We start from the raw sequence: 15,392 nt of genomic DNA on the forward strand, positions 1-15,392 counted from the left end.
TCACTTTTCCTTATAAAGTATGCCTGTGGTATTGGCTTGCAGGCTATTAACTACTTTTGTCTTATTTTTGTTAACAGTGTGATTCATCATATATCATAGGGTTTTATGGTGCATTTTTTGTGGAAAACAGAATTTCAATATGTACAGAATTCATGGATGGTGAGTCTTCCCTTTTATAATACTTTAAAAGTGATTTTGGGAGTAGAGTGCTTTAAAACCTGATTTTGATATAGGTATCAAGTAGAATTAAAAATAATGAAAATATACTAATAATTACCTCCTTTATGCTCTAAAACATCTTAGTGTTAAGGGTTCCTGTTGTTAAATATTTATAGCCGAGCCATAATTTCAAGAATGTAAGTTCATTTCCTTTTACTGAAAATTTAAATAGATTAAATACTAGTCTAATCGGTGGTTTGATACTTGATTCTTCCATACAATCTGTCTTCACTTGCAAAACAGTTGCTCTGTTCTTTTAATGTTTCAATAGCCAAAACAGATTTTCTTTTAAAGAAATCTGTTAATGCAATGTCCTGTGTCTTTTAGAAAGAAATCGGATCTTAATTGCAAGATAAGAAATTGTTTTCCAACACAGCTGTTTAACCAAGATTTGTTTAGTTTTCTTTGGACTCTAGCCCTTTCCTTCCTTCCTTTATTTTTTATTCATTTCTATTTTGATAAATCTTTTTTGTTCTGAATATTTTGGCAAAATGCAAATTTCTTGGCACCCTATCATTAAAATGATGTCATCATTGTTATTGTTTACCTATTTGAAATCAAAACAGTCTTTAAATTTCACATATTCAATTTTTTAATGTCTAGCTCATTAAAACTCAACATTTGGGAGTTCCCTAGTGGTTCAGTGGTTAGGACTCAGTGCTTTCATTGCCATGGCCCGGGTTCAATCCCTGGTTGGGGAACTAAGATCCTGCAAGCCGAGCGGTACGGCCAAAAAAAAAAAAGACCCTCAACATTTAAAAAATATACTTAGTTCATTTGGGGGATTCTCAGTATATTAATAATACAATTAGTTCATTCCCCACAAGACTTCGTTTTTTTTTTTGCTGTGCGTGGGCTGTCTCTAGTTGCGGTGAGCAGGGGCTACTCTTCATTGCGGTGCGTGGGCTTCTCATTGCAGTGGCTTCTCTTGTTGCGGAGCATGGGCTCTAGGCTCGTGGGCTTCAGTAGTTGTGGCACACGGGCTTAGTTGCTCCGCAGAATGTGGGATCTTCCCGGACCAGGGCTCGAACCCGTGTCCTCTGCATTGGCAGGTGGATTCTTAACCACTGCACCACCAGGGAAGCCCCCCACAAGACTTTTTAATGAGCCATCATTGACACCTTGTTACTATAATAATGTGTTCTAAATTAGTTATAGTAGATGTCAAGAATTAAAAGTCTTACAAACATATGGGAAGTATGACAATTAGTATTCAAGGAGACTGACTAGAAAAAATGGGTTCATAGAGCCAGTACATGTCATTACTTTATGACTTTTCATCATCCTTTTTTGAATCCTCAATTTTTGTTATATTAAAAAATGTATTTATTAAGATGGTATGTTCAAATACCATAAAATTCGTCCTTCTAATGTGTACAGTTCAGTGGTTTTTAGTATATTCACAAGGTTGTGTAACCATCACCACTAATTCCAAAACATTTTTATCACCCTGGAAATGAATTCCCTACCCATTAGTAGTCACTCCCTATACCCTGTTCCCTCTAGTCCCTGGCAACCATTAATCTACTTTCTGTCTCTATGGATTTCCCTATTTTGGACATTTCAGATTAAGTGGAATCATACAGTATGTGGCCTTTGTGTTTGGCTTCTTTCACTTAGCATAATGTTCTCGAGGTTCACGCAGGTTGTAAAATTTATCAGTACTTCATTACTTTTCATGACTGCATAATAGTCCATCGTATAGATCACCACATTTTCTTTACTCATTCATCACTGATGGGCATTTGTGATGTTTCCATTTTTTGGCTGTTGTGAATGATGCTGCTATGTACTTTTGTGTACAAGTTTTTTGTGGACATACGTTTTCACTTCTCTTGAGTATGTCAGTAGGAGTAGAATTGCTGGGTCATATGGTAGCTCTATGTTTAACACTGCCAAACTGTTCCATTCCATTTTACACCAGTTTGCATTCAGTTTGCTAAACTTGTTCCTTAAACTCTAATAGGTTTTTATAGATTCCTTAGGGTTTTCCATATAGAAGATCATGTCATTTGAAAATAGAGGTAGTGTTACATCTTCTTTTCCATTTTGGATGTCTTTTTTTCTGTTTCTTGCTAAACTACCCTGGCTAAAACTTTCAGGACAGTGGTTTTTTGGGTTTTTTTAATTTTTGAAAAAACTATTTATTTATTTTTTGGCTGCATTGGGTCTTAGTTGCAGCACCCAGGATCCTTCGTCCCAGCACTTGGGCTCTTTGTTGCAGTGCACAGGCTTCTCTCTAGTTGTGGCACGCAGGGTCATTAGTTGCAGCGCAAGGGCTCTCTAGTCGTGGCACGCAGGCTTAATTGCCCCACAGCATGTGAGATCTCAGTTCCCTGACCAGGGATTGCACCGGTGTCCCCTGCATTGCAAGACGGATTCTTAACCACTGGACCACCAGGGAAGTCCCTCAGTACAGTGTTGAATAGAAGTAGTGAGATTAGACATGCTTCTTTTGCTCCTTAGAAGGGAAGCTTTCAGTCTTTCACCATTAAGTATGATGTTAACTGTGGGGTTTTGGTAGATGTCATTTATCAAGTTTGTTGAGTATTTTTATCATAAATTGGCATTAGATTTTGTCAAGTGCTTTTTTTTGTCTATTAAAATGATCATGTGTCTTTTGGTCCTTTATTCCATAGTTACAGTGTATTACATTAATAGATTTTTGCATATTGAATCAGTCCTGTATAATCCTTTTTATATGTTGCTGGATTCAATTTGTTAGTATTTTGTTGAGGATTTTTACATCCATATTCTTAAGTGATATTGGTTTGTAGTTTTCTTTTCTTGTAATGTCATTGTGTGAGTTTGAGATCAGGATAATTCTGTCCTCAAAGAATGAGTTGGACAGTGTTCCCTCCTCTTCTGTTTTTTGGAAGAGTTTGTGAAAGATTGATGTTAATTCTTCTTAAAACGTTTGGTATAATTCACCGGTGAAGCCATCTGGTCCTGGGGTTTTCTGTGCGAGTAGTTTTTGTGGTCAGGTGGCATTTGTTGTCTCTCATTAGGAGAAGTCCAAGCACTGCTGCCCACTGCATCTTGGTATTGGAGTTGCCAAGAAAAACAGAATACAATCAAGCACTGGATTGAACAATGCTTTACTCACATAAAAAAAAAAAAGAGACAGAGCAAGATCAGCTTTAGTAGTGGGTGTCAGTTCCCAATGGCCAACAGCAGGTCCCTCCTGGCAGTCTGTGCAGGGCAGTTGGCCTGCACATACCCATCTGTGTTGCAGCAAAAGTACCCCCCACTCTGCCCTACTCCCCTGGAGTCAGAAATCCTGAAAGCTGGAGGTATGCCTAAGGTCCATTGATGCACATGCTTAATCAGGACAAAGGAGTACACACTGAGCCTAAAACAGGGAAAGATATTCCAAAACAAGGAGATAAACCCAGCACAGGTTATGTGGCCTCTTTATCTCTTGGTAAGCAAGGGTTCCAGCCCCAAGGCCCATTCTTATGTGGCCAAGTAGGATTAGCAAGACTGTGTGCTTAAGACTGTCTTTCCCAAAAGTTTTTCAAAAACTGTGGTATAATACATATGTAATTTACCATATTAGCCATTTTTAAGTGTGTAGTTCAGCAGCATTAGTTCATTCACATTACCATGCAACCACCACCGTCCATCTCCAGAACTCTTTTCAGCTTGCAAAACTGAAACCCCATACCCATTAAGCCATAACTCTCCTTTGCCTCCTACTCCCAGCCCCTGGTAGCGAATATTCTACTTTCTGTCTGTATGAGTTGGGCTACTCTGGATACCTCAGCTAAGTGAACTTGCACAGTATTTGTCTTTTTTGGGACTGGCTTGTTTCACTTTTCATAATGTCCTCAAGATTTACCAATGTTGTAGCATATGTCAGAATTTACTTTCTGTTTAAGACTGAATAATATTGTGAGTAGTTTTTTAAATTACCAACCAATATCTTTATTAGTTATAGTTATAGGTTTATTCAGAATTTCTATTTCTTCTTGAGTCAGTTTTGGTACTTTGTGGCTTTCTAGAAGTTTGTTCATTTCATCTAGATTATCTAATTTGTTGGTAAACAATTATTCCTAGTATTCCTTTGTAATCATTTTTATTTCAGTAAAGTCAGTGTTAATGTTCTCTCTTTCATTCCAGATTTTATTAATTTGAGTCTTATCCCTTTTTCTCTTGGTCAGGGTAGCTAAAAGTTGATCAGTTTCTTTGTCTTTTTCAAAAACCAACTCTTGATTTCTTTGATGTTTCTCTGTTGTTTTTCTATTGTGTTAGATCTCTGGTCTAATACTAATATCTACTAGCTCTGTTTTTAGTTTGCTCCTCTTTTTCTGTATTTTTAAGCTGTGAAGTTAGGATATTGAGATCTTTCTTATTTAATGTAGGTGTTTGCAGCTATACATGTCCCTCTAAGCACCTTTTTAGCTGCACCCTAGAAGTTTTAATATGTTGTTTTTTTCATTTTCATTTATCTCAAAGTGTTTTCTAATTCCCCACAAATAAAATCCCTGTGATTTCTCTTTTGACCCATTTTTATTTAGGAATGTGTCATTTCCACATTGAATTTGTCCTTCTGTTGCTGATTTCTAATATTCCTTAGAGGTCAGAGAACATGCTTTGTATGATTTCAGTCCTTTTAAATTTATTGAGATTTGTTTTATGCCCTAAAATATTGTCTGTCCCGGAGAATGTTCCATGTGCACCTGAGAAAAATGTATTCTGCTATTGTTGGGTGGAGTGTTCTTGAGATGTCTGTCAGGAGTAGGTGGTTTATGGTGTTAAGTATTTTATTTCCTTGTTAATCTTTAGTGCAAATTGTTCTATCTACTGTTGAAAGTGGGTATTGAAATGGGGTATTTTTTGGTTGTCTGTTTCTCCCTTCAGTTTTGTCAGTTTATGCATCACATATTTTGGCATTCTATTGTTAGGTGCATGTATGTTTGTAATTGTTATATCTTCTTGATGAATTGACTTTTATCATTATAAAATGTGTTTCTTTGTCTCTAGTCACAGCATTTGCCTAAGAGTCTATTTTGTCTAATTTAGTATAGTCATTCCGGTTCCCTATTGATTACTGTTTGCTTGTTATGTCTTTTTCCGTTGTTTATTTTCAGCCTATTTGGGTCTTTGAATCTAAAGTGCATCACCTATGGGCAGCATAGAGTTGGATAATTTTTTTATCCAGTCTGTCAATCTTTCATTCAGTTAGAGTGTTTAGTTCATTTACATTTAATGTAATTAATGACAAGCTAGAATTCATATCTGCCATTTTACTATTTGTTTTCTTTAAGTCTTCTTTTATGTTCTTCTGTTCGTTCATTACTGCTTTCTTTTATATTAAATAGATATTTTCTAATGTACTGTTTAAATTATCTTGTGGTTTCTTTTACTATATTTTTAAGGTGTATGTTTGGTTTCCCTAGAGATTACAGTTATCATCTTAACTTATACAGATTAATATCAACAACTTATTTCAGATTAATATCAACTTCCTTTCAGTAGCGTACAAAAACTTTGCTCCAAACTTTATTTTATATCTCTGTGTGTGTGTGTGTATATATATATACACAGGGAGAGAGAGAGAGAGGGATTTGTATATATGTGTGTATGTATATGTGTATGTTTGGGAGGGTGTGTAATTTGCCTCTTTATTGATAGCCTGTATTTGGGAAGACATCATCCTCATACTTTAGTTCCTTACAGATGGTTTCCTTTAGTTATATGGATGTATATTAACATAGCTGATTAAAGATTTTTTTCCAGTAAGTCCAACATCTGAGCTTTTTTAGGGACAGTTTCTGTTGATTGCTTTTGTTCCTGTGTATGGGTCATACCTTTTTGTTTCTTTACATGTCTCATTTTTTATTGTTGAAAACTGGACATTTTAAATTATGTAATGTGTTAACTCTAGAAATCAGATTCTCCCTCATCCCCAGGGTTTGTTTTTGTTGGATATGTTTGTTTAGTGACTTTTCTATACTATTCTGTAGTGTTTCTGTCTCCAGTGTGTAGCCACTGAAGCCTCTTTCAGTTAGCTTACTGGTCAGCTAATGATTAGGCAGAGATTTCCTTAAATGCCTGGGGCTAATAAGTCTCCCAGTCTTTGCTGAAGGGTTCTGAGTGTGTTGGGGCACACCTTCAGTACTCTCCCACTCTCAGAGAGGGGTAAGTCTAATACTCTCCCACCAGTTGATAACTGTGCCTTAGTCTTTGCTTCCTGCTTGTGCTGAGCCTCATGTTCAGCCCAAGGTGACTGCTGAAAGCCTCCTCCAGGCCCTCCTGAGCGTGCACATGGCCTTGTGCATGCATATATCCTAGATTCCCAAGAATATGTTGCAGCTTTTCAAAGCCTCTATTTTTTCTTTTTCCAATAAATCTATTTATTTATTTATCTTTGGCTGTGTTGGGTCTTCGTTACCGCGCACTGGCGTTCTCTAGTTGTGGTGAGCGGGGTCTACTCTTTGTTGCGGTGCACAGCTTCTCCTTGTGGTAGCTTCTGTTGAAGCACGGGCTCTAGGCGTGTGGGCTTCAGGAGTTGTGGCACTCAGGCTCAGTAGTTGTGGCTTGCGGTTCTAGAGAGCAGGCTCAGTAGCCGTGGCGCATAGGCTTAGTTGCTCCACGGCATGTGGGATCTTCCCAGACCAGGGCTCGAACCCATGTCCCCTGCATTGGCAGGCAGACTCTTAACCACTGCGCCACCAGGGAAGTCCCTCAAAGCCTCTATTGACATCTCATTCCCCAGCTTTTCCTTTTAAGACTTTTGGTTAGCCTATTGTTTACCTAAACTGTTATCTGCCACCTCAGTAAGTTACAGAGTTAATTGATTGCTTCTAATTGTTTTCAATAAATGCCCCTAAGGAAAAGGTTTTTTGTATAAGGTGTAAGTAAAGACAGCATTGCAAGTGGGGTCTTCCAGGGAACCCCCAAACAGGTCAGAAGTGAAACTTTTATGAGAATGTGGATATGAAGGAGCACCAAATCAGTTCTGCCTGTGCAGTGGCTATCAGGCTGCTGGAGTTTACTGTGATGGCAGGCTGCTGGTTTTCAAGGCTGCACTGAAGCTGGAGATCAGGCAGTGGGAATAGGGCAAGTTAAAATGCCACAAAGCTTGTTGTTCTTACCAAGGTTCAAGCGTTGTCCTGAATAAACAATTTTAGGGTTGCTACAATCCTTTGGCTAATTTCAAGAGTTGTGAACAAGTTGATTCTGACAATTTTTGTGTGTTTTTTCATTGCTTTTGTGGAGAAGAGAATTTTCAGAGGACCTTACCCTGCTGTTTTTAGTGATGTCACCTTTTAGTTACATTTTAATACTTTAAGTCCTTATCCTAAAATATTCACTTTATAACCTATATTTAACCCCTTTTTTTGAGACTCCTCACTCTCTTGACTTGAGCTGCCTGAAGCCCTTCTCCTACTGCTGTTGGCAGCTTCCCTTTACTCCACCCTAACTGGTCCCTGAACACTAAAATTTCCTACTTCTTAAGTTTTGTTCTCCCATTCCCATCTTCTCTGCTATTTCCCACATCAGCTCCTGTAAAACTTTATTACCCTTCCCCAGATTTTACCTACCTCTTTCTCATTTAGAGACAACATAGACTATCAGGTATGAGCTCTCATAATTCCTTGCTTTTCCACCTATAGCTTAGCAACAACTGCACACACCTGATCCACCTCTCACATGAAAAGCTGTTTAAGGTCAGTCCCTTTACGTGTGCATCCCCTTGGTGGAGTTTCTCCATTAACCACCCTCTCTCTTTTGGACCTTCATTCTCTCTGTAATAAACAAAATATTCCTCAAAAATACATGGACCAAAAACTATGTGCCGTCCTCTATCATTCCTTCTCTCCCCTTCCTATCTCAATTAAACTTCTCGACAACTTTGTCTCAACCCTAGTTCTGTTCTGTTAGTGTAAATTCCCATTATTTATTTTAATCTTATATTAGTTGTTTATTTCCAAGTAGTAATTGAGCACTTTCTTTCAGACACTGTTCTAAACTTGGGGGACAACAGTGAATAAGACTTAATCCCTGTTGGTATGGGGCTTAAATTCTAGAAGGGGAGATAAGAAACATACAGTACACTCTCAGAGAGGGATAAGTCTAGTTAGAACCTAAAGCAGGGTAGATGATGACTAATAAGGAGAGGAGGTGCTATATTGCAGGGGTCCCCAACCTCTGGGCCATTGACCAGTGCTTGTCTGCAGCCTGTCAGGAGCCGGGCCTCACAGCAGGAGGTGAGCAAGCAAAGCTTCATCTGCCGCTCCCCATTGCTCACATTACTGCCTGAACCATCCCCACACCCCACTGTCCGTGGAAAAATTGTCTTCCACAAAACCGGTCCCTGGTGCCAAAAAGTTTGGGGACTGCTGCTATACAGGACGGTCAGGGATGGCTTCTTCTATTTTTTTTTTTTAACTAAAAAAATTTTATTTATTTATTTTTTATACAGCAGGTTCTTATTAGTTACCTATTTTATACATATTAGTGTATATATGTCATTCGCAATCTTCCAGTTCATCCCACCACCGCCACCCTCACCCCCCCACCGCCACTTTCTCCCCTTGGTGTCCATATCTTTGTTCTCTTCATCTGTGTATTTCTGCCTTGCAGACTGGTTCATCTGTACCGTTTTTCTAGATTCCACATATGTGTGTTAATATACGATATTTGTTTTTCTCTTTCTGACTTACTTCACTCTGTATGACAGTCTCTAGGTCCAAGGGATGGCTTCTTTATGGGAGTGGCATTTTAGCAGAGACTTTAATGTCAGTGAGCCAGCTCAGGGAAGGTCATGGGGAAGATCTTCAAGGCAGAGGATCAAGTATAAATGCTCTAAGGTGAGAAGCAAGCTTGGTGTAATCAGGCCCCACAAGAAGGCCGTGGTGACTTGAGAGTAGTGATGAGAGGACCTGGGGCCAGACCAGGAGGCCAGAGAAATAGGCAGAAGCTAGATTGTGTAGGCCTTGTAGGTCATGGTGAGGAATTTATGTTTCAGTCTGAATTTGTTAGGATGTATTGGAAGGTTTCAAGTAGGGGAGTGATTTGATAGGCCTTCTCATTAAGTCAAAAATTAAATTCACTCAGAAATACCCAAATATAGCATCTCAGAATCTGTGTACATGTATTTGGATTACCATCATGGGAATAAGTTGTTCCCCCAAAACCCATGTTGCAAAGAAAGAAACGGCTCTTTATTTTTTTCAACTGGAAGAGACTAAGAGAGTTTCTGAAATTTTTGCTTGTGGCTCCAGATTTCAATTTTGTTAGTATTGATAATAATCATGATCATTTTGAGGAAAATATTGGGATGAATATGAAACTAATGTTACTTGTTCATTTACTACATATCTGTTTATCCCACATGCAAGGCCCTACTTTATGTTGTAGCCCTGTATTAGGATAAACACAGACCTTACCCCATGAGGTTTTTTTTTTTTTTTTGCGGTATGCGGGCCTCTCACTGTTGTGGCCTCTCCCGTTGCGGAGCACAGGCTCCGGACGCGCAGCCTCAGCAGCCATGGCTCACGGGCCCAGCCGCTCCGCGGCATGTGGGATCTTCCCAGACCGGGGCACGAACCCGTGTCCCCTGCATCGGCAGGCGGACTCTCAACCACTGTGCCACCAGGCAAGCCCCCCCATGAGTTCTTTTGGCTTAATTTCATGAAGATGATAGCCCCAGTTCATCAACAGAAATGTGTAGTTGTTTGGCAGTTGACATGGATTTTTTGCTACTCTGTTAGCACTCTTCCTCCCGGTTCCCGTGGTGGATAGTGGCATGCAAGGAAATGACTGGCTAGGGATGATCTGAGGCCAGGGAACCTGAGGAAGTGACAGGTCACAGAGAGTAAACCAGTGACCTTGGAGTCATGAGGAGAAGGTTCAAAGCAACCATTCAACAGATAAACGAGTATCTATATGCCTTGAATACCAATGCCTCAGCAAAGATTAAACTGTCTCTCTGAGTATGTGTCATATAGTAATATCACATTGCAGTGAGACTAGAAAGTTCACATGTGATTCTCAAGCTATGTGATGTTATGGAGAAACCTTTTAGATCTTTGCAGTTCAAAGGTTCAGATCTTTTCTGAGTTCTGGCATCAACTGACTCATGGCTGTGACTAGAACGCCCACCTCTCTGGACTCAGTTTCCCTCCTCTGTCAAATAAAGTCATTGGGCTGATCTTTAAGGTCCCTCCAGCACTAATGTTTGATGATTTGATGAGTCTAAAGGTTGCCTAGGCCTATAGGATAGAAATGATAGTAAAACTCAGTAAAAATTCAACTGAAAACCCTCTGCCATTTTTACCCTGGTAAGAGTTATTTTAATTGCATGAGAACTCATCCGGCTTAGTAGGAACTATTGATTCTAAGTGGATCTGCCACAATTTTTTTTTGCCTCTGACAGTATCTCTCTCTAATGATTATGTCAAGGACAGGATGAATCTGTGATGACACAAAGCCAGCTACGTAAAGATTTACCCATATGGATAGCTAAGGAGAGTGGGATATAACTGAGATTAAGTAGATATTTAGAAAAATCAGTGAATTACCTCAAAATGGGATTCTTTTTTGTCTTGTTCCACTAAAAATGGAGGTAATGTAATCTTTGGTTTTTTGATTTAGCTTGTTGACTACTATCCATTTAGCTAATTAAGCCCTGATTTATATCCTATGTAAAAATAAATCTTCTCTTAGCACCTCTTAGTAGTGTATGTGAATAGATTTGCACCTCCTGGTTTTGAGCCACTCAAGCTGTTCACTTCACAAGGGACTGGCCCACTAAACTCCATTAATGAGGATTCCAAATACCAACATGTAAAGCTTGATCTTCTTGAGACTGTTCATTCTTGCAACTGCCAATTCATCTGAAAGATCGATGAGAACATGAAATGTTTTTTCTACCGTGTTTTCACTTTTCTTGCATCTATAATAAAAATGCCATTTTAGTAAATAAAGATGGCTCACCTCATTGCAGAAGTGTCTTTTTTTCATTCTCTTCCCGGTAGCACCCAGAACCAAAGCATAAGGTTTACTAACACTGTGGTTTTCCAGCTTCTTGTCAGAATCTGGAAACTACAAGCCAAAGTTAATGAAAGAAGTGATCATTTTCCTGCTTTAAACAAGATAAATACAAAGCCAGTATCTTTATATATATGGAATATATATTGATATAATATTTTTTACAGGGAAAAATAATTTTTTCTCTGTTCAGCTTTAGGAAAACTTGACATAAAAATATTTATATTTGCAAAATAGACTTAACTGCATTTGAAAAGGATAATATGGTCCATGTTAACATCTTACGAGGCATACTTATTAAGCATCCAGTGGTAAAATTGTTAAGTATGAATTTTTAGCCTCTGATAGAAACAAAAATTGTTTCTCAAATATATTGGATAATTCCTGTATGGAACTGAAAGACTGTACACCTCACCTTGACTCAAAGAAAGGTTATTACATGTGATTAAAATAGTTCTCATATAATCATATCGTTAATATGAGTAAAGTAGTGGTTCTTTGCATCTCTTCCTGAAATTCTTATACTACTTGTATAAGATTAAAAATTTAACAAGCATACTCAAATTTATACTTCCAAATGAATACTGGTTCCTTTGAAATAGTTTCCTGGGAAAGTTATGCCATTATCTTAATGATGTTATTGTTGCTGCAGATGGTTTGCAGTCCCTTCTTTTGAAACTGTTTTCAGAGCAACTTAACCTAGCTGGTAAAATTCATGGCGATTTAAATTTATTTATTCATCTGACAGATATTTATTGAATATGTACTCTCTGTTAGTTGTGCTGATTTCTAGGTTGATGAAAATTAAAAACAAACAACATGACCCCTGCCTTTATCATGTTCACAATCTAGTGATTTTGTTGTTTGGAAACCACCAAAAGCTGAATTTGGTAAAGGTGAAGGATGTTAGTGAATACCATTTTAGTGAAAAAATGTTACGAAATAAGGAGTTCTTTTTAACCTCATAAAGTAGTTTTCAAAATTGTATCAAAGAGAATTTCCAAAAAAGAAAAAAACCATTTTGTTCTAAGATAGTATCTTTGGAATATGTTGATTGCTTGTCATGGTACCTAATTTGAAGGGTAACATTCATTTAGATAGATGTTAACATAACTATTTTACTTTATTAGTTTTTATGTGTATTTTGAATTTTATACGTACCAGCTTTTGTTTGGTTAATATGAAAATTCTAAGATAGGGTCCTGGTTTACCTTTGAGAAAACTGTTAACACAAGCTAGATGCCTAGATATGATTGTCCTATTGACCTTTAGTTTTGCGTATGTATTTAAGTTTACGTAAAGTACAGATTCTTAGCCTGTCCTTCACTACTTTCCTTCAGTTTTTACACGTGTACGATTATACACTTGAGAATAAAATGAAAGTATCTAGTTATGCTTCATCTGGAAGTATGATTATGTCATAAATATTGATAAAACTGGACTAAAAAGCTAATTTTACCCTAGACATCCAATGCATGATGTCAGTAGAGAAAAAGAAGTCTCACAATGGATCCACAGAGGAGGGGCCCAGTGCACTTTTCTAGTAGTTTCATTTGTTGTAACACAACATGTTTGTTTCTACAGGGGGCTCTTTGGATGTATATAGAAAAATTCCAGAGCATGTCCTTGGAAGAATTGCAGTGGCGGTGAGTATATGGCTTCAACTCTATGAAATTTGGGTGATTTAATCTCTATAGTCAAACATTATTCTCTTTATATCCTCAGGATTTTTTTTTTCTTTTTCTTCAATCCATGCTGACTGCCAGGGCCTTCTTAACTCTCTTATCATTTTTGTCCTTTCTTCTTTTCATAGACCAACCTACAATAATGACATAGACACATGACAGTTTTCAGGCTTGTGGATATTCTTTTTTTTGGCCACGCCGCGTGGCTTGCAGGATCTTAGTTCCCTGACCAGGGATCGAACCTGGGCCCTGTCAGTGAAAGGGCCAGGTCCTAACCACTGGACTGCCAGGGAATTTCCTGCATATTCTGACCTGTTCTAGTTTCATGTATTTGCAGGGACCTTACTACTCTTGTTAACCAGTAAAATTTCCATGTTCTTTGGAAAGAAAGCTGTTTTAAGGACATTTTGTAGTTATAGGCATATGATTAGAAAATACTTCTAAAGCCTAAATTATTAAAATAAAACCATCTATAAGAAAATAGTACTTTAGTCTTAACGATTTTTGCAGACTTTTTATGTAGTTGGTTTTTAATTTTTTCACCACATATATCTGGAATTTATACCTTTGTGATTTCCTCTTTTCTCTATTCACTAATTTAAACCGATGAACTATATCAACTAAATTAACATTACTATATAAACTCCAGATTTCAAATTTGGAATAACATAGGCTAAACAGTGTCTAAGAGAAGTCGTGGGTGGTGTAATAGTAAACAGTTGCTAAACTAAAGGCACTCTGATAACTTAAGCAGTTTAGTGCAGAACAAAGTGATTATACCATGTACCATTTAATTAAATGGCTGATTTTCACATTCATTATACATCAAACTGACAACACAGATCCTTTAATCCAACATGGACACTTATTTAGTCTTAGTTCATTGTAATTCACAGCTTTCCTTTTTTCTTTCTAATTATTAGTGAGAACTGCCCAGGGTGATGAGAACTTTCTTTCCTGATGCTATTGCTGCTAAGTAGCTTCTAATCTACATGTTTAGGTAGATGAGTATGAAATTTGACTACTTAAAGCACTATTTTAGATGAAAATAAAAATGTTTCATTTCCTCTTTTAATCTCAGGGGGGAATGAATGCTTTGTGGCTTTTGGCATTTCTTAGCTCTAAAGTTTAAAAACATGTATATTAAAGGGCAAAACAAAAGGAGGAATACCAATTGAAAAAGCAAAAAGTATATGAGTTCTGTACTCAATTATCTATCAAACTTGGCTAAAATAGGAATCTGCCTTCTTCAGTAGAGAAGCTTGTTCTTCCTGGATTTCATAAATCTTGCCTCCCTCTTGTGTAGGGCAGCCACACAAGGCCATCGGTCTTTTCATTTCTACTGGAGTGGGAAGCCTGTGAAGTGAATGGAGTCAGCAAAAAAAAAAAAAAAAAATCCAGCTTCAATGCAGGGCTTACCTAATTGAAAATATGACAGTGATTTTAGTGAAAGGCATTTGAAATAAGTGCTAGCCAAAGCATTATTTGTATTTAACCCTTACATTTTAAAACATCAGGCTGTTTTTTTTTCCTAAAATGTGTCCAATTTCACCAGCTTTTATGGCTTATCAGGTCATAGTAATGAAATTTGCCTGTGGCCAGAGTAAAAAAAAAAAAAAGCTTTTGATAATTTTACTCTTCATCTGCCACTTTTGGTAAACTCTGCTAGGGCCTAAGCTTGTATAATACTTTCAAAGTGTTTTTTTAATGAAATTTTAGTAGACTACAAAGTTGGTTAATCCTTTGTTGCAGCTAACAAACACCAGTGGAAGGGTTCTACCAGTCAAAATAAGACTAGCAAAGTGATGGTTTGTAGGACATGATTTGTAAAGTAAATGTTCTCACAGCCTGATTGGGTTCCCAGTATCCTTGACCATCACTCCTCTAGTGTTCTGAAGACAGCATCAACATCATTCCCTTGAGTTTGTTCCCTCAGGGAGGCCAAGGAAGCACATGGGTTCTTTTGCCAAGTCAGAAGGAACAGAATCAGGAGAGAGGAGGGAAATAGGTGTATATTGAGTACTTCTTTATGAAAATCATTGATAAATGTTCTATGTACAAATATTATGTCATTTACCCTTCACAGTAACTCTATAGATGATTGTGCATATTTTATACAAGTGCAAGATGAGGTGTAGAAAAGTTAAACAGCTTGCCTAGAGATATCATGGAGCTAGTCAGTAATAATTAGAACCCAGGGCAGTTTGACTCCAGGCCCCATGCTCTTTCAGTCTGGTTTCCTAAGAAAATGAGAAAAAAGAAGAGGAAGAAATGAAAGGGAGAATGAGGTTTAAAAGTAAAAAAGAGAAGTATGAATGAGAGAATACTAGAGTAACACATACAACTGCTTCAGATTCTTTTCATGTCTTAGAACCACATCTAGGCATCTCTTCCTCCCCCAAGTAACTTTATTTTCCAGGTTCTAATAGTCTGGCATGCTATACAGATCCACAGATCCAACATTCATTACAGGATAGACCCCTGTCA

General features: G+C 37.6%; 1 protein-coding gene across 2 annotated transcripts in view; it reads left to right on the plus strand.

Annotated features, from left to right (window-relative positions):
* The window catches only part of MAP2K5 (mitogen-activated protein kinase kinase 5), a 267,232-nt gene that overhangs the window by 93,742 nt on the left and 158,098 nt on the right, over positions 1-15,392 (plus strand). For both annotated transcript variants that reach the window (XM_065871152.1, XM_065871153.1), the window contains exons 11-12: positions 78-159; positions 12,805-12,866. In XM_065871152.1, coding sequence (XP_065727224.1) covers positions 78-159; positions 12,805-12,866 — 144 coding nt within the window. The remainder of the gene's footprint in view (positions 1-77; positions 160-12,804; positions 12,867-15,392) is intronic.

Source organism: Phocoena phocoena, chromosome 2, assembly GCF_963924675.1.
Source record: "Phocoena phocoena chromosome 2, mPhoPho1.1, whole genome shotgun sequence".
In the NCBI taxonomy this organism is placed as follows: Eukaryota; Metazoa; Chordata; class Mammalia; order Artiodactyla; family Phocoenidae; genus Phocoena; species Phocoena phocoena.